The 19,590-nt window shown below is 33.6% G+C and overlaps 1 protein-coding gene and 1 non-coding gene across 2 annotated transcripts in view; both read right to left on the bottom strand.

The window, feature by feature from the left end:
* Nucleotides 1-18,887, bottom strand: part of Catsperb (cation channel sperm associated auxiliary subunit beta) — a 115,524-nt gene extending 96,637 nt beyond the window's left edge. The window contains exons 1-5 of the mRNA XM_027931486.2: nt 18,809-18,887; nt 15,310-15,398; nt 12,336-12,476; nt 8,694-8,754; nt 759-854 (exon numbers count right to left, since the gene is read on the bottom strand). Coding sequence (XP_027787287.2) covers nt 759-854; nt 8,694-8,754; nt 12,336-12,476; nt 15,310-15,398; nt 18,809-18,887 — 466 coding nt within the window. The remainder of the gene's footprint in view (nt 1-758; nt 855-8,693; nt 8,755-12,335; nt 12,477-15,309; nt 15,399-18,808) is intronic.
* On the bottom strand, nt 8,539-8,611 carry Trnat-agu (transfer RNA threonine (anticodon AGU)). The gene has a single exon. It is a non-coding gene; the product is annotated as a tRNA-Thr (tRNA).
* Nucleotides 18,888-19,590: the final 703 nt, after the last annotated feature.

The raw sequence follows: 19,590 nt of genomic DNA, 5'->3' as shown, positions 1-19,590 counted from the left end.
TAACAGAATATTCCAACATGTATTGTCTTTCCCCTCATTTATGGAAATGTAGGTGGCTTCCAGTTTTTTTTTCTTGTTACAAATAATACTATGGTTAAGTAGGTTTGTAGACATTTATTGGGCACATATGCAACTCATATGTCTAAGGTCGTTTTCAAGTCCTTACCGTACATCAGAATAATGTTGGAAGATTTCCTAAAATCACAGATGCTTTACTCTATCTGTAGAGAGCATATTTTAATTTTTGTATGATAGAGTTTAGACATCTTATTTTTTAAAGACCCCCAGGTGATACTTTTCATAAAATGTGTTTAGTTATTTTAACACTTCAGTCTTCATAGCATCATATCAAAACAGGACTAAAATAATAAAAGCAAAAAAGGTGAGAAAAGACAAGATCCAACACTGAGGTGTTTTTTTATATTAAACTTATGCTATATGCTATAGGTAATTCTAAATTTGTGCTATTAATTTCCTGTCAGACAACTGACAGGAAATGCTACAAGCAATACCTAAGATGCACCAAAGGATGCAAAGCCTAACTTTAAGAGCCATTCTTTAAAATGACCTCTGAGATGGCTACAGTAAAATATACATTTTCATATTCATAAAACATTATGAAGATCTCAGATCAGGCTGAGAGCCCCTCCAGGGTTGTGGTCATCTAGGACTTAGCATAGAGTCTGGTGTATAGAAGATATCAAAGTCTGTTGAAGGAATATATGAATTCCATTCTACTTTTATCAGTTGGCACTTACCTCGAACGATATCCAATAAGGTTCCCTCAGTAGCATAAATATTTAATCCTTTATGTAAAGTTATCCTTACTAACCATTCTTCTACAGCTGCAATATCTAAAATAAAAAGGCAAAACTCAGCTATTTTACGTTATGTTGGTAAAACTTAAGGATATATGAACATCACCAATAATGATAACTTTTCCTTTTCCAACCACTTTGACTGTCAAGTTTCCCACTTTGTCCTACAAACATTTTGCTGATAAAATAATAAAAAAAGAATTATGCAGTGATCTTACCATCACAGCAATGAATCTATTACTAATATTTTTGATTATGATTTTTCTTCTAGAGTTGTTGTGTGTTGGTAAAAAGCAAATTATGACCATCTTGTGAAGTGGTATATTCCTTAAAAGAACCCATCAAAGAAAAGTCCAGGTCCTGACAGCTTCATGACTAAATTCTACCAAACATTTAAGGAAGAACCAATAGCAGCTCTTCTAAAAGAAATTCAAGAGGAGGAAATATTCAAAACTCATTCTACAAGGCCAGTATTTCTCTGATATCAAAACCAGACAAGGATTCAACAAAAAGAAAAAAATTCAATCTAACATCCTTGATAAACATAAATGTAAAAAAATCCTTGACAAAATACTATAAAACCTGGGGCTGGAGCTGGAGCTCAGTGGCAGAACACTTGCCTATCATGTGTGAGGCACTGGGTTTGATCCTTAATTAGCACCACATTAAAAAAAAACCAAACAAATAAAGGCATGCTGTCCATCTACAACTATAAAAAATTTTTTAAATACTAAAAAAACAAATCCAAAAGCACATTATAAAGATCATTCACCATATCAAGTGGTATTCATCCCAAAGATAAAAGAATTATAATTTAAAAGTAAGAAAACAAATGACCTATTTTAAAAATGGGCAAAGGAACTGAAAAAGACATTTATCAAAAGACATACAAATGGAAAACTGGTATATGAAAAGATGACCAATAAGTATAATTATAAGAGAAATGCAAATCAAAAACAATGAGAAATTTCCTCACATCTGTTAAAATGGCCATTAACAAAAAGAAACAATATAACAAGTATTGTCAAGAATGTGAATGAATGGGAAAACTTAAATATTGTCATGGGAATATAAATCTACTATGGAAAACAGTATGGAGGTTTACATTAAAAATAGAATACTATGTGATCCAGAAATCTCACTACTGGTTATATGTCCAGAGGAAACAAAATCAATATATTGAAGAGACATCTACATTCCTATGTTTATTGCAGCACTATTCACAATAGCAAAGATAGAATCAACCTAACTGTCCATCTGTGAATGAATGAATAAAGATAATGTGACATATGTACACAATAGAAAACTCTTCAGCCATAACAAATATTGTCATTTGTGACAACATGCATAATCCTGGAGAACATTATGTTAAGTGAAATAAGCCAGGTACAGAAATGCATAATCTCACTCATGTGTGGAATCTGAAAGAGCTGATCTCTTAGAAGTACAGAATAGAATGGTGGTTACCAGAAACTTGGATGTTTAGAGGGTAAGGAAAGATAGGAAAATGTTGGTCAAAGACATGAAATGACACTTACCTAGGTGGGTTGGGAGTCCAGAATAGGCAAATACATAAAGATAGAAAGTAGATAAGTGATTGCCTAAGGCTAAAGGGTTGAAAGGAGAGAATAGATAGTGGAGGGAGAATAATTGTGAATGTCTGCTAGTGGTTATAGAGTTTCTTTCTTGGATAATGAGAATGTTCTAAAATTGATTTTGGGGATGATTATACAACTCTGTGAACATACTCAAATTTATGGATTGTATACTTTAAGTGAGCAAATTGTATGACATGTGAATTATATATCAATAAAACTGTTGATAATTAAGTAAAATGTATATTATAAAACCCTAGAGTAAATATGAAAAAATTAAAGGTATAAGTAATAATCCAATAGTAGAAAGAAAATGTAATCATAAAAAGCAATTCACATGAATTGAAATCTACCATCTTGCAGGTTGTTTTCTATTTGTTTCATCTCTTCTGTTTTACTTTTTCCCTTTTTTTCTGTCTTTATTCATATGTCAATAATTACATTAAATGCAAATGGTCTAAAATATAAATTAGTTATATTTCCAGATTAGACTAAATTAAATGCTATTTATAAGGAAATCTACTTTTTTTTGCAGAGGGAGGGGTACCAGGGATTAAGCTCAGGTCACTCAACCACTGAGCCATATTTAGTTGTGAATTTTTAAAAAATATTCTTTAGTTGTCAATTGACCTTTATTTCATTTATTTATATGTGGGTTCTGAGAATCGAATCCAGTGCCTCACACATGCTAGGCAAGCGCTCTATACCACTGAGTCAAACCCCAGCCCCGCCCCAGCCCTTTTTATATTAGGATCTTGCTAAGTTGCTTTGGGCCTTGCTAATTTGCTGAGGCTGGCTTTGAGCTTGCAATCCTCCTGCCTTAGCCTCCCAAGATGTTGGGATTATAGGTGTGTGCCACCTTGCCCAGCTGAAATCTACAAATATAAAAGCACAGATGTGTTAAAATGAAAGAATGGGTAGAGATTGGAGAATTCATCATCAGTGGCTCTATCCTGGGGGCTGCTATAGTAGCTGTACCCATCTGTCAAGGCTGAGGCTGAAGCTAGGGCACATTTAAGAAGAGCATTTGAAAACAAATGGAAAGACATACTGTATCCATAGACTGGAAGAGCTAATGTTGTAATACAACAATTCTCCCTAAAACTGATCTATTGATTCAACGAAATACAAATTTAAAAAAAATCACAGCCAGATTTTTTTTGTAGAACTAGACAAGTTGATTCTAAAATTTATATGAAAAGGCAAAAGAACTATAATAAATGATTTTGAAAAATATCAAAGGCAAAAGACTAGCATTATTTAGAATATCTATTATGAGGCTTAAAGTAACAAAGAGAGCATGATATTAGTGAAGAAACTGCCAATAAATAGCAATTTAATGGAGACAAAATCATTTTTACAGCAATGGTGCTAGAATAATTGGGTATCTATATTCCAAAAACTTTAATGTTGGTCTATAAACTTATACAAGTTTACTCAAAATGAGTAATAGGCCTACATACAAAATCTAGAACTGTAAACTTTGAAAGCAAGTAAAGGAGAACATCTTTGTGAATGTGGATTAGGTAAAAATTTCTTAGCTGTGATGCCAAAAGTACAATCCATAAAATAAAAATCTGATAAACAAAGTTTCATTAAAATTAAGAACCCTGATCTTCAAAAGACATTCTTAAGAAATGAAGAGACAAAGTTAGAGACTGGGAGAAAATATTTGTGAATCACATATCTGATAACAGACTTGTATCCAGAAAATATCACAAACTTTAAAAAAAATTTTGAATAAATACTTCACCAAATGGCAAATAAGCACACATTAAAAGAGTCTCCATGTCATTAGTTATTAGGGAAATGCAAATTAAAATCACAATTAAGTTCCATTACATTCCTATTTAAATGGCTAAAATTTTTAAAAAATATATGAACATGTGTACGTACTCATATGTATAAATGCATACATACATATATATGAATATAACACTGATATATAATATAATAAGTGTTCTTGTGGAGGCAAGAAAATAAAAAATAAAATATCATATTCAGGTTAACAAAACATGTATGAGATTGCTTATAGCAGCTTTTTTCATAAATGCCCCAAACTGGGAAAACCAATACCTGTCAACAAAATTAACTATGGTGCATCCATATAATGGGATACTATCCAGTAAGAAAATGAAAGAAACTACAACACGGATGAATTTCCAATGAATTATGCTAAGTGAAAGAAACCAGACTCAAAGGTTATATATTCTATGTTTCCATTTTTATGACCCTGGAATAGGCAAAACTAAAAGAACAGAAAACAGTTGGGAGGTTGATGGGACCTGGAAGACTGAATTTTCATAATTGTATACAATTATGTAATAACTACAATCAGGATATAGGACAGTTCCATCAGGCAATAAAATTACTTAACCTGTAATCAACCAATAAATCAATCGTCTCCCTGGTGGAGTAATTTTATCAGGTGATAGAACTGTTCTATATTTTGATTGTAGTAATTACACAACTGTATACATATGTGAGAACACAGAACTGGACACTAAAAGGGCATATTTTATTGAATGTAAAATATGCCTTATTTTAAAATGAAAAAGAAAAGAGCAAATTGTGCACTGTAAATCCAGAAGGAACTCTTGATATTGAATAGCAATATGCAGTTCAAATTTCAAAATGCTTTCACTATTTTTTAGTTATCACTAAATCTCCATATGGCTCCACTGACTTCAGTTAAATCTTTTAAAAATGGAGGTAATAAGAGTACCTACAAAGAGTATACTCCTACAGTGAGGAACAAACGAGTTAATACAAGCAAAGTATTTAAAGCAGTGCTGACATATGATAATTCAGTGAATGCTACCTGCTGTTTCTACTACTATTATGATGAGTATGTTGCTACCTTTGCTGTTGACTTTACTTAAACTACTCGTAAGATTTTTCACATACAGATGGCCTCCAACCATGGTTTCACTTGAAATGTTTTCTGCTTTATGATGGTGCAAAGATGACATGCATTGATTAGAACCCATACTTCATATTTTGAGTTTTTATGTTTTCAAGGTTAGTATCCTCTCTTGTGATGCTGAGCTGCAGATCCTAGTCAGCTATGTAATCGTGAGGGGAACAACTGTGTTGCCCAGCAATGAAGCTCAGTAGCTTAGGTACTTACAATAGGTCTATCTGGATGTAAACCCCTCATAAGTTGGGGAGTATCTGTATAAAATATACAAAATTCAAGGCATAGTGGTAAATAAGATATGATTAAGGAAGAAAAATGAGAGCAAAATGGCCTTTTTTCCTCTAAGCATTTTTTTCTTTTCTTTTTTTTAAACATTATTATAGACCCTCGCCTTCTGCGCTTCCTTTATATTACTAGAACATTTTTTTTTTTTTTTGTAAAAACTAACTTAGTTCTGGGAGTTGTGTCAGGAGTGGCAGAGTCAGAATATATTTGGTCTTTTTTTTTTGTCCCCACTCCCTCCCCTTATTTTTTTCAGTGCTGGGGATCCAACCCGTGCATATGCTAGGCAAATGCTCTTCTACTGAGCTATACCCCAGTCCTTTTATGACTTTTGTTTTAGACAGGGTCTTTCTAAGTTGCCCACGTGATCTCCAAACTTACAATCATCCTGACTCAGGTGCTGGAGTGGCTAGGATTATAGGCATGCGTCACCATGTCCAGTTTATTTGGTCTTTTTATACAAATTCTTATATTCTCAGGTCACCTTTGTTTCTGTCTGGGTGACTTCAGAATTAATGCATTTTGAAATTAAATTTTGTAAATAAAAATAGAAGTAAAACTAATGTGATCTCCACTACTTTGTCAATGTCAATATGATGCCCAAGTACTTACATAATATTCTGTCTTTATACTAATGAGAGCTAGTACATCTTTAAAAAGGGTACAATTTTCAATATGAATGTCTTGCAAAAACAATCACAGAAAGTTCCAATAATACCATTAGTTTTTTTTAGTTGTAGGTGGAGACAATATCTTTATTTTTATTCATTTGTTTATTTATTTGGTGCGGAGAATTGAACCCAGGGCCTCACGTGTGTGAGGAAAGCACTCCACCACTGAGCCACAATCCCAGTCCATACAATTGGTTTTTTAAAAATGAGAAGAATAAAGGTAAAGATAGTGATAAGATCCATATCAGAACTTAGCAGCATGGAGCTTCTGCTGTGGACTTTTATATTTAACATTTCCTTATCTATAGAATCTTTTCTATTTCTCTGCTCTATTCTTACCTTCTCTTACTTTCACCATGTAGGACACAGTTGTGTTAGTTAGGTTTCCGTCACCGTCACCAAGATTCCAGACAAGAACAACTTAGAGAAGGAAAAGTTCATTTTGGCTTATGGTTCACAGGTTTAGTTCATGGTGGGCCAACTTCATTGCTCTGGGCCCAAAGTGAGACTAGCACATCATGGCAGGAGAACGTGGTGGAGAAGCACTGACAGTGTGTGTGTGTGTGTGTGTGTGTGAGAGAGAGGGGGGGGTGGGGGTGGGGGGGGAGGGCAGTGAGCATGGGGGAGCAAGCCATAGGGCAGATGCATTCTTCCAGGGCTTAGCTCCAGCAACCTACTTCCTCCAGCTGTGCCTCACCTGTCTACAGTTACAACCTTCCAGTCAATTTAAACTAGGATAAACTGATTAGGTTACAGCTCTCACAGTCAACTCATTTCACCTCCAAACACTGCTGCATTAACGGAGAAGTTTCTGGGGGACACCTCATATCCAAACCGTAACAGCAGTCTATTCCCATACCTAGCGAGATTGGCCTTCCATATTTAATTGTCACACAAGAAGAAACTAAATAAACAGTGAACCAACTGAATATATTCTCCTGAGAATTTAGAATTGGGCTGGCCTTTAGAAAAAATATATAAAAATTCAACAGAAGTGAGGTAGCTTTAGAAAGCCAGTCTGCAAAGAAAGAAAATACAGATTTACAGAAAATATATATAAGAGAGTCAGGGTGAAAGTATTCCCTGGGTGCTTGAGGATTTTCCATTTCTTATTTCTAATTCCTTCCTATAGTGTGGCTGCAGTTTGTTTATTTATTTTTTGTTTTCATTGGTTATTTTTAGTTATACATGACAGCAGAATCCATTTTGACATAATTATAAAAGCATGGAATATATCTTGTTCTAATTGAGACCCCAATACCTCTCCTTCCCCTTCCCTCTTTCTACCCCCTGTTCCCTTTCCTCTATTGATCATTTAGTGGCTGCAGTTTTGTCTTTGTTTCCATGACTAAAATAAATTCCTTCTTTTTTCCTTACATGAAATTAAGTCAGTTTATATTTCTTGTACCTACTATATTAAAACAATAAACTTTCCACCATTTTAGTCTGTGGGAATATGTCTTATGCTGAAAGTTCTACCAATTTAGTCCTCTAGTACTCAATATTCATAACTCCTAGAATTTCTTTCTTTCTTTCCAGGTATATATAGTAGTATATAATGTTGTACTCCTACATAATGCTTAATAGTAGATTATACAATAAAGCAATACATTATATTATAGCCTATAATATTTTAAGATTAACTTAATTTTTTTAAGCTGTAGATGGACTCAATACCTATATTTTATTTATTTATTTTTATATAATGCTGAGGATCAAATCCAATGCTTTCACATGTGCTAGGCAAAAGCTCTACCACTGAGCTACAACCCCAGCCCCAGGCTGATTTAATTTTGATAAAATTATTTATGCTCAAATTTCTCAATATTATAATTTCTAACTTCTAGAAAATGAGTTTACTTTAAACACTAATATAAGTGTTATGTATGTTAGAAAAATCAATCTATAATAAGATTGCTACATAAAATATAGAAGCACAGTTAAATTTGAATTTCAGATAAAAGAGAAGTTTTAGGGGCTGAGGTTATGGCTCAGTGGTAGAGTGCTTGCCTAGCATTTGTGAGGCACTGGATTTAGTTCTCAGCACAACATATAAATAAATTAAATAAAGGTCCATTGACAACTAAAAATATATATGTGTGTGTGCATATGTATATGAATATGTGCATATATATGAATATATATATAATATATATATAAAGTTTTAGTATGTCCCAGATGCTACATGGGTCATTTACTATATAAGATAATGAATAATTTTTAAAATATATTTTTAAAAATTTATTCATTTTTGGTGGTGCTGGGGATTGAACCCAGAACCTTGTGCATACTAGGCAAGAACTCTACCAACTGAGCTACATCCCCTTCCCCCATATCAAATGTTTTTATTTGCTAAATTTGGTAACTCAGATCCATGAGTAAAAGAATTCATTCAGATTACTCTTACCTGTATTTCCTGTGATGTTTCCTCTAGGAATATCAATTAGCCAGAAAACCCGATCACTGTACTTGAATGAAGAAGACAATATTTTACAATGTTAATAATAAAACTTATTTTGGCATATTCTATACTGCATCTCCCCGTTTTTTGGTACTGAGGATTAGGCCCAGTGGTGTTCTACCCCAGCCCTTTTTTATTTTTAAACAATGTCTCATTAAATTGCTAAGGCTGGCTTTGAACTTGAAATCTTCTTGCCTTAGTTCCTCCCACTTCCAGATGGGATTATAGTCATTTACCACCATGCCTGGTCTATACTATCTTTTAAAAAAGAAAATTAAAGAAAAAAATATCTAAATACATGTATCCTTTATCTATCAATTTCACTTAGGGAATTTTCCTACATTATGTTCATATGAATGAAATGACGTGTGATATTATCTTCAATAGTTTTGATATTTTTACATCATTGTTGTTTTAAGATTAGAATTTAATCAGTCACATATGATAATACAGTCACACATTGGAATACCATACAGCAGAGTTCAGGTAGCACAAAGTTGAAGCATATTGTCTTGATAAAGTAGACAGAGATGGAGTTGCAGAGCATTTGGAATGTAAGAGCAAAATGTTGTTCTAATGATGGATGGATAGAGAATTGCAACAGAAATAAAAATACACGTAAATAAACTCAAATGGAAAAATAAGGTTAAAAATATAAGAACTGATACACAATATTTACTAGACAGATTCAAAAGCAGACTCAAGGTGGAAAGAGAAAAAATAAGTGAACTTAGCAAACCAGTAATTGAAACTACCCAATATTTTTAAAAAGGAACACAGTAGGGACACTATAGATCTATAGATAATATTAACGTACTAAATGTTTAAAAAGTAAAAAAAAAAGATTTGAATGTCTTCATTATAAAGAAATGATAAATTTTTGAGGAGATAGTATGTTTAATCTGATCTCAACATTACATAATATATACATACATTGAAAACACCTCATGGCATATACAACTCCATTAAGATCTATAATTTTTTTAATATTTATATTTTTATGTATCAGTTAAAATAAAAAAAGAGAAAAGGGAAATTAGATTAAAGAACATAAACAGTTTTAGAGACTAGTGGGATAATAACATGTGTTTGAAAATGGGCATAACTGAAATCCTAGAGGAAAAAAGACAGAAAAATAGGCAGAGACTTTTTTTTTTTTTTTTTTTTGAGAAATAATGGCTGGAAGGTTTTGAAATTTTAACTAAGATAGCCCCAATTGGGTAAATAAAAAGAGTAAATCTTAAAAATATCCAGAGAAAAATGATACATTGGAACCAAAGACTATAATAAAATCAACGGATAACTTCTCATTCAGAAACAATGTGTCAGGCAATTAGAATGACATTTTCAGAATGCTGAAAGAAAATTAAGGCAAACCAGAAGGTGTATATGTGACAAAACTATGCTCCAAAAATTCAGGTGACCATTAAAAATTAATTTGAACTCAAAATGAGTTCAGCAAGATTGTAAACTACAAGACAAATATACAAAAAAAATGAACTATTAGGAATAAATTGAACAGTGGTATAAAACTTATATTCTTGAAAACTATAAAACATTATTGAAAGAAATTAAACAAAATACAAACAAATGGAAAGAGATCCTATGTCCATGGTTTGAAAGACTTAATGTTATTAATTTATCTGCAGATTCAATACAATCTTTATCAGGATCCTAGCAGTCTGTTTTGTAGAAATGACAAGCTTATTCTAAAATTCATATGTAATCTCAAAGGAGACCCAGACTAGCAAAAATAATCTTGGAAAAGAAGAACAAAATCAGAGAGCTTATGCTTCCTGATTTCAAAATTCAATACAAACCAACAATATCAAGACAGCATAGTGCTAGCATAAAGATAGACACACAAATAAATGCAATAGAATTGAGAATCCATAAATAAATCTTCATATTTATGGTCAACTAATAAAATAATAAGTTGCCAAAATAATTCAATAGGGAAAATATGATAACCTTTTAAACAAACAGTGCTAGGAAAGCTAGACATCTACATGCCAGAGAATGAACACAGATTCCTACCTCACACTGTATAAAAAAATAAACTTAAAATGGATCAAAGACTCAAAGCTAAAAGTTAAAACTATAAAACTCCTGGAAGAAAATAGAGGGGTAAATATTTAGAACCTTGGATCAGACAATGTTTTTCTACCTATGACTCAAAATACACGAGCAATAATAGAAAAAGCAGATAAAATAGACTTGATAAAAAGATAAAAGGAAATAAACTTTCACCATGTTTCACGTATCAAAAGACAAACCATGGAATGGAAGCAAATGCTTGCAAATCATGTCTAATGGGGGATCTGTATCTATACACAAAGAATGTTTGCAACCCAACCATAGAAAGACCAATAACCCAATTAAAAGTGGGCAAAGAATATGAGTAGCTACTTCCCCAAAAAAGATACTCAAATGGCCGATAAGCATATGAAATGGTACTCAACATCAGTTGTCATTAGGGAAATACAAATCAAACCATAATGAAATAGCACTTTATACTTACAAAAAAGACAGATTTTAACAAGTATTGGTAAGCTTGTGGAGAAGTTGGAATCTAATAAGCAGAAGTGGAATATAAAACAGTACTTCAGAAATAATTTTAGCAGTTTCTCAAAACAGTCAAATATAGAGTTAGCATATGACCCAACAATTTTGTTCCTACTTACTGATCCAAGAGAAATAAAAATGTATTTCTCATGAAAACTTATACATGAATGTTCATAGCAGCTTAGTTCATTAGAGCCCCAAACCAGAAGCAACCCGTGTGGTATCTATACAATAAAATATTACTTGACCATAAAAAAGAATGAGGAGCTGGGGTTGTGGCTCAGTGATAGAGCGCTTGCCTAGCATGTGCGAGGCCCTGGGTTCAATCCTCAGCACCACATAAAAATAAATAAATAAAATAAAGGTATAAAAAATTAAAAAATAAAATAAAAAAGAATGAAGTACTAATATATGCCACAACACACATAGACCTCGAACAAATTATGCAAACTGAAAGATGCAGTCACAAACACTACATATTATATTCATTTGCATGAAATGTTCAGAATAAGCTCATCTATAGAGACAAAGTAGAAGAGTGATTACTTAGGCCATGAGGAGTGGAGGGAGAATGGGGAGTGACTGAGTTGTCTTTTTGGAGTGATGAAAATGTTTGGGGATTATGTAGAAATAGTAGTTGTACAACTATTAATATTATGAAAACCAAATAAATATACTTTAAATAGGTGAATTGTATGGCATGTGAATTATCTCTCAATAAAGTTGTTTCTAAAATGAAGGTGAAATAAAGACATCTTCAGGGGGTTAAAAAACCCCAGAGAATGAATTCATTGTCAGTAGGTCAATACTGTAAAAATTCTAAAAGACGTTCTTCAGGCTGAAGGAAAATGATAGCAGATGGCAACTTGTATCCACAGAAAAGAATGAAGAGCAAAAGAAATGAAAAATATGTAGGTAAATAGTAAAAATAAATAAGCATTTTCTTCTAATTTCTGTAAATGTTTATCGCTATTTAAAGCAAAACATATAGCATGAAACAAAATAAAAATAAAACATAATTACCAAAGTTAAATTGAAGTGGAAGATGCCATGATATGTACTATTTATGATTCCCAAGCTGGGAGCCAGTCCTCCTGATGTGAATATACTCAGCATTTCCTTTGAAAGGTTCTCATTTTCAGCTTGGAAAAAACACTGGATTATCTTTAGGAAAATAAATAAGTAAGTAAATAAACAAACAAGTAATGACAATTTGATGGAGAGAAGCACATTACATTCATTTAAAAGTGAGGAGAAATCTGTGAAAAGTAATTGCTTCTAAAGACTTCCATCTTTAGTAATTCCCATTTTTAGCTAAAAAATCTATTTTTAAACTTGTGTTTTAAAACATTTATCTTCAGAACTCAGTAATAATATGTGTCATAAGCTTTAATTCATTCTTACTATAATCTTTTCTGCCATAAAAATGGGAAAAAAGTTTTCACACTTAATAAACATAAAATCAAAACTGCAGGCTCTCACATGTAGTGCTGTGGGAAACAAGAAGCGGGCAACTGCACTTGGAGGATGGGAGAACTACCGCAGGCCCAGAGATCAAACTCCAAATCCTGAGCTCCACCCACAGCTTCTCACAATATTTATAGTCTATCCAGTGCCATAAAATTTCTACCCTACACGATAGAAGGCCATGAGCATGCAGGGGAGGGGTGTGTGGTAGTGGAGGTTCTAGCGAGAAGTGTTTTTAAGGGGGAAACTGTCGATAAATCTCTAGCCTTGTTTCTTTCTTTGCTATTGTTGTTATTTATCAGGGCAGCGTTTATTTCTGTTCAGTCAAATGTCCAATAAATGTAATTCAAATATCAATTAGCTAAAGATGTATTTTTATTTTTATGTTTTGGTACTGGGGATTGAACACAGGGGCACTCTACCACTGAACTACCTCCCCAGCCCTTTTTATTTTGTATTTTGAGACAGGGTTTCACTAAGTCGCTTAGGATCTCGCTAAGTTGCCAAGGCTGTCTTTGAACTTTCGATCCTCCTGTCTCAGTCTCCCCAGTTGCTGGGATTCTAGGTGTGCACCACTGCATTTGGCCAACATAAAGACTTATTTTATTATTATTTTTTTTTTCTGAAGGCTCTAACTGGGTGTTTATACTCAAAAGGGAGTAGTCAGACTCCTAGGGGTAGTTATTTACAATCCAAAAGGTAGGGGCTTTGGTTAATTAGACTTCCTGAGGAAAGGCTGACAGAAAAGGAGGGGAGCTCTTTCCGCAGGCACCAATTTTTCACTATAACATTCTTATCATTTCACTTTACAACTAGGCCTGGTTTTGCCATCACAGTAGTAAATATGGTTTTATTAAAGTCATTTTGCATCAAAATAAAAAAGGAAGCAAATGTAAAAAGCAAAGTTCATCTTATAGCATTTTCATTGACTGTTTCCCAGTTTTATAAGGGAATGTGAAAATGCAGCAGTTGTGAATGATGAATTTTACCAAAAAACTTGTATGAGATGGATACTAAGAGCTTTATCTCTGATCCCCTAGTTGTTGAGAACACTTTGGGCAAGTTCTCTATTTGAATTTTAGTTTCCCTATCTAAAAAATGGGCAAACGTATTTATTTCAAAAATGTCTACTAAGCCCCAACTATGAGGGCGGTGTTACTGGGAATAATAGAAGTGAAACAAAACCTGAAACACAAAAATTCCTGTTATCATGGAATTTACATGTTAATGGGTATTAGCAGGGAGACAAACTGGATGGATGGAGTGATGGGTGAAGTAGTAGAAGGATGGAGGGGTGGGGACAAGTCAAATAAAGAACCAATTATAAGAATGAAGTAGGGAAGGGAGCTTGGGAGTGCAGGAGGGAAGTGTGATTTTTTTTTTTTTAACAGAGTCATCAGGGGCAAGAACAGTAGCATTTTCTCACCTCAAGGAAAATCAAATGTGAAGACCAAATTTCATAATGAACATTAAACACTTTGAAAAATGCCTGATACATATAAATACTTTATAAACATATAAACACTTTTTTGGTTAATTAGACTTCCTGAGGAAAGGCTTTATAAATGTTAGCTATCGTTTCTAATAATGCCATTAGTAGAACTACTACGCCCAACTATTCAAAAAGTATGTTGTATTTCTTTAAGGAAAAAAAAAGGCTGTCAAGAAAAAAAAAAGTCAGAAAGGTTAGATAACCTGCTCCAAGGGCACACAGACCACAACCCAGCTTTGTAAATTTGTCTTTCTCTAATGCCCAAACCTTTTCCATAATATATAATCACAAATAAGAAAGACACTTTTGACTCAAAGGGCATGCACTTCACAAGAATCTTAAGTATAAAACTTAAATATAAATTTGGCATGTCAAGAAGAACTGTGGTCTAATTTAAAGCAGACTTAGGGATAAATGTATTTGTGTTTATAGAATGCTTTTCTTCATCTTTATTGTATTTATCATAGATTTTTAGACAATCTATGCATTTTTAAAAATAATTTGCTTTTGTTAGTATTTATTTGCCGCATAGATTTCTTAATACTAAGCTTTATTTTATTTTGTTGTTTCTTTCTTTTTTTTTTAAATCCCCATTATTTGAGTCAAAGGATCATCTTATCCCTTCCCCAAAGTGACAACTACAATGTGGTATTTGTTATACAAGGAAAAGGTTCTTTCCCAGGGTCATGTGAGGGAATTTTCTTTCTCTAACAGGCCACCTTTGTCAAACTTCAAAAGAATAAATCAGCTCCATAAAAAATAAAGATTGTTACAGCTGATCTTAAAATTAAGAAGGGAGGGAAGAAGCATTATTTAAAAATAACAACAACCATCACCAAACAGAACCACCCAGGATGCACAATGATTGAGTGAAAATTTTACCAGATCCAATTGGACATGGAATTTAAAGGATAGAAACAATTATATAGTATTTCTGTTTCTCAAGTAGAGGGTGTTTGAAGAGTACTGCTATTGGTTTTACACATGGACTTAAAAGGAATACGAAGGGTTATAATACAGGCTATTAGTGGTCTTTACCAAGTTTTCTGTGGAAAGAAACAACTTGATTATTTCATTCTCTTTGGGGTATCCTTGGCTAGAACAAGCAAAACGTCTCTCTGTATCACCTAAATAAAAGAAAAATCATGTATTTTAGCTTACGAAAGAATTTCCATGAAAAGTTTTTTTTCAAACTGACAAAGTGGAATATTTTAAGAACTTACTATTTTTCTTACTAAGATTATAATTGTATATTTTAAATTCACTTTTCTCTAGAAAAAGCCCAAATCTTCCACTTTTTTTTTCTTTTCAAAATTATCAGATCAGGGCTGATAAAATGGAAGGTTTGGCTGAAGTGCCAAGATAGAATATATCAGAAGCTTGACCATGATGCAAAATTTTGGGGGGCAGTCAAAAGCTAGTTCTTGACTTTTTGGCCCCTTATCCTTGGGAGGATATAAAAGGGTCAGGAATTAGAGCCTGGAGAGACAGTTGTGTTGTGTCAGAGAATTACTATATGCAGGTGTTGGATGGAGGACCCTTCTTCTTACTTTGAGTCTGGGGAAAGATGCATTCACAGATACACTAAAAAAATTAAGATATAGCCCTGCCATTTAGGCCATAAATTCACAGTCTGCTTAGAAAAAGGACAGAGATAATTTTGTAGAGAGGACAGGAGATGGTTTGGTAAGAAGGAGATGGTTAGTTGGGAGTTTTGTACAACCACAATTTGCTGGGGCAAAAGATAAGTGAATGTTTCCTATTGGCCACTCATCACAAAGTACCACAAATATGGCTTAAAATACACCTAGGGGCCATAATGTTAAACAGTTTTCAAAAACTTTCAGCTCATACATTCCTTCACTTTGCCCATTCTTGACTGTGTTACTAGACCCATTTCTTTAAAGCTAAAATTTGGTCTCTATAGTCTAAATCACTCCTCTGATTTTAAATCTTCATGACTACTCTATTACCTAATGTATAAACTCCTCATGTGGAATAAAGATAGGCAGAAGGAAACTAATTCCTTTGAATACCTTACTTGAGCCAGCCACCACAGTTACATGTTGTGTTATGACATTCCCTCAATACTTTGCACAACCTACATTACTGTCTCCTCTTTGACAAAGAGGAACTTGAATGATTTCAAGGGTCATAAATCTAACAAACAGCAAGTCACACTGGAAGCAAGGTGTTTCTGCCTCTAAGGGTCACCCTCTATTCTGCTAGACATTCGTTCAACAGCCAAGCCCCTTTTCTGACTCTCTTGTACAAAATCTATCCCCTAGTTCCTCTTAAATGCTCATGGGATTCTCTGCCTCAGATTTTTAACTCATTTTGAGGTCTGGTGCAAATAGAAAATTTTCTAACACTTGCCTCAGTGAAATTAATCAATTGTTCCTCTGCACTTTTGTATTATTTTGTAAATTATGTGGTTGGATCAAAAGGCTCCTTTGAGCTTGGGTGGTAAAAGAGGAGGCAGGGAAAACCATAGGAGAGATTATAATGAGAGACAGATGCAATTCCCAAGTGCTATACCTTTGCCTAGAAATTCTCAGGTTATAAATTCTAGATTCTGTTTTAATAATAAGATGCAAGAAATAATTATGTTGTGTGAGCCTCTAAAGGAAAGATGTGTCAGTGACATTTTAAACATGTGACTTCTTTAACATAAATCATGACCCTAAGGGAAACCATATAAGTGCAATCACTGAGGGGATATCTGCTGCGTATAGAATAAGTGATCCACTTGGGGACAAATTTAAAGAAACATGGCCATTTATGAAATTAATTCATTGCTCTATTCACAGTTACATTTATAGCAATGAAGTTGAAAAACGTCATTTGAAGCAGCAAAACGTCACCCATCTCTCTCCACCAATCCATTTACATATTGCTGCTGTAGAGCATAAGAAAATGCTGCCTCCAACATAAGCCACCTTGGCATATTGGTTATTTCATGCTGAAGACAATTGAGAAACAATGATCCCTGCTTTGTACCTAAAACTAGGACATAAATTTACCAGGAGTAATGTGCCTACCTGTACATTTCCTACCACTGAGATGAGTCTATGCAAACAAACTTAACTAAAATCATTATCTTCTATTATTTCCCCCTATATTTCCCAGTAACTTCCCACATTACCACCCCAGTCCAAACCTTTTTTTTCTTTGTCTTGTCATATCTCTCGAATTTATTGTTCTTTGTTGAACTGGTATATAGGCCCCTGGGTCTAACTCCTTCTTTAGGTTCTCACTTCTTTCTATGAAGTCCTCCATACCATATAAAGAAGATTAACAGAAACAAAATTTGTATTCTTTTTCTCCTGTTAATCTGTCTTTTGCTAGTTCAACTCATAGACCCCAGTCACAGAACCTTACAGGGTAGAGAAAATCTTTCCCCCTCTATGCTGACTAATATCTAAACTATAGCTATGGTATGCCATATCTCCAATCCAGTAATCTTAAATAGCTTCCCAATGATTGCAGAGTAAAGCCCAAATTCCTTAGCCTGGCATTGAGCACCTCTATGATGAATGCCAGCCATTGTCTTTCCAGAATAGTTTACTTCTATCCCTCTTTCTAGTCAAATGGAAGTATTTACTGCTTCCTCCCCATATAATGGGACTTCCTACCTTTATAACATTGTTTACCACATACTCTCATGTTTTTGGAGAATACTCTTCCCCATAGGTTTATATCAAATATTACCCATTTTAAGGACGTTGATAGATTTCCCTCTTTTGTACAAAGTCTTCCTTGACAACCCCCTTTCCCACAGCTGAAAATAACCACTTCCTTCTCTGAAATATCTCTGTGGCTGTTCCATCTTGGGTCACATGCATGTATGTGTTCTATTCTCTAGCGCATTATGGGAATTCAAACTGGGGTCATCCCAGAACTCTTTCAGTTCTGCAACACATCTGTGAATAGGAGAAAATCTGAATCCTTCTATCCATCCATTTAGTCAACAATGGCCTATGGAGCACCTCTTACATTCCAGGACCTATAGCAGGATGTTGCAGAGAATTAAAAAATATTGCACAAATTAAAGTAGATTTATCTTATTTCTTCTTGTTCTTTTACAAAGTTTTTCTGCCATAAAAGTCCTGTTAATTAAGTCAATCTGTGTATTATCTTCAGAAAATTCTCCTCAATATCAGTATAGTATCCAGTTAACTCAGTGTATAATTCATATTACCTACAACCATTCATGGAGAAAAGAATTTTAAAATGTTTGAGTAGCTAAAATTTTACAAATGTAAAATTCTCTTTAAATGTTAAATATTCTATGACTTATAAATGATGAAATACTATAGTAAGAGATAAATCTTCATGTACACAATTTAGTAAAATAGTTCACAACGATGTTATTAGAAACATCTAGACCACAGTAACATAGATAATGCCTGGAAACAATTGGAAGATCAGGTAAAGAGGAAATACTAAAAGAAAAACATTTTAATTACAAATGGGGAAGGGATATAAATGAGAACTTCTCAGAAGGAGATAAAAGATAATAGAATCTGTCACTTACCTTTATTGTATACTATTCCTGATGAAAATTCAAACATGTTCAGAAGCAAAATTATAACATATATAAGTGACAATTCCATCTGTTGGAATAAATAATAATTATTTTAAATTCAGTTCCTCTGAAAATGTTTGAGTTCTTTTTGAAATAAAGAACTATAAAGTAGTAAAGGAATCATCTCTTTAAGTTAAAAATATTTCTCATAATGTGACAACAGCAAAGAGAGCCTGGGGTATAGCTTGGTGGTAGAGAGCTTGTCTATCATGAGCAAACCCCTGGATTGGATCCCCAGCACTTCAAAACAAAACAAAAATAACAGACAGTATAACAGTTAACTAAACTCTAAATTCATTCCATGATTGCTATTAAAGATATTGCAAACTAGAAAAAGAGATATGGCCCAGGTTCTTCTTCTATATAGATAACTGTGGGATAAAATAGCTGTTACTAAATGTAATATTTTGATTGTATTACTTTTGGGTGAGGCAGTCTAGATGGTCCTGAGCATCACTGTTAATTCTTGTTGAGAATACTAAGAATGAAAGGTCTAGACCACTCTTTTTCCATGCCCTTTCTCAGGATCGTATTTGCAGGAAATAGACTTGCTGGGTGGGGTAAGGCACCCCTGGACCACAGCAGGCTTGTCTCCATGATGAATATCCTAATTCCAGTGTTCCTCTCCAGCAGTGCACCTCACTACACATGTAAGCTTCTACTATGGGCTGAACAGTTTACCCTCAAAATTTCTATGTTGAAGTCCTAACCCCTAGCATCTCAATATGAGA

Source organism: Marmota flaviventris, chromosome 2 (genome assembly GCF_047511675.1).
Source record: "Marmota flaviventris isolate mMarFla1 chromosome 2, mMarFla1.hap1, whole genome shotgun sequence".
NCBI lineage: Eukaryota > Metazoa > Chordata > Mammalia > Rodentia > Sciuridae > Marmota > Marmota flaviventris.
Note: the sequence above shows the minus strand (reverse complement) of the source record. Positions and strands in the feature narration are given on the sequence as shown.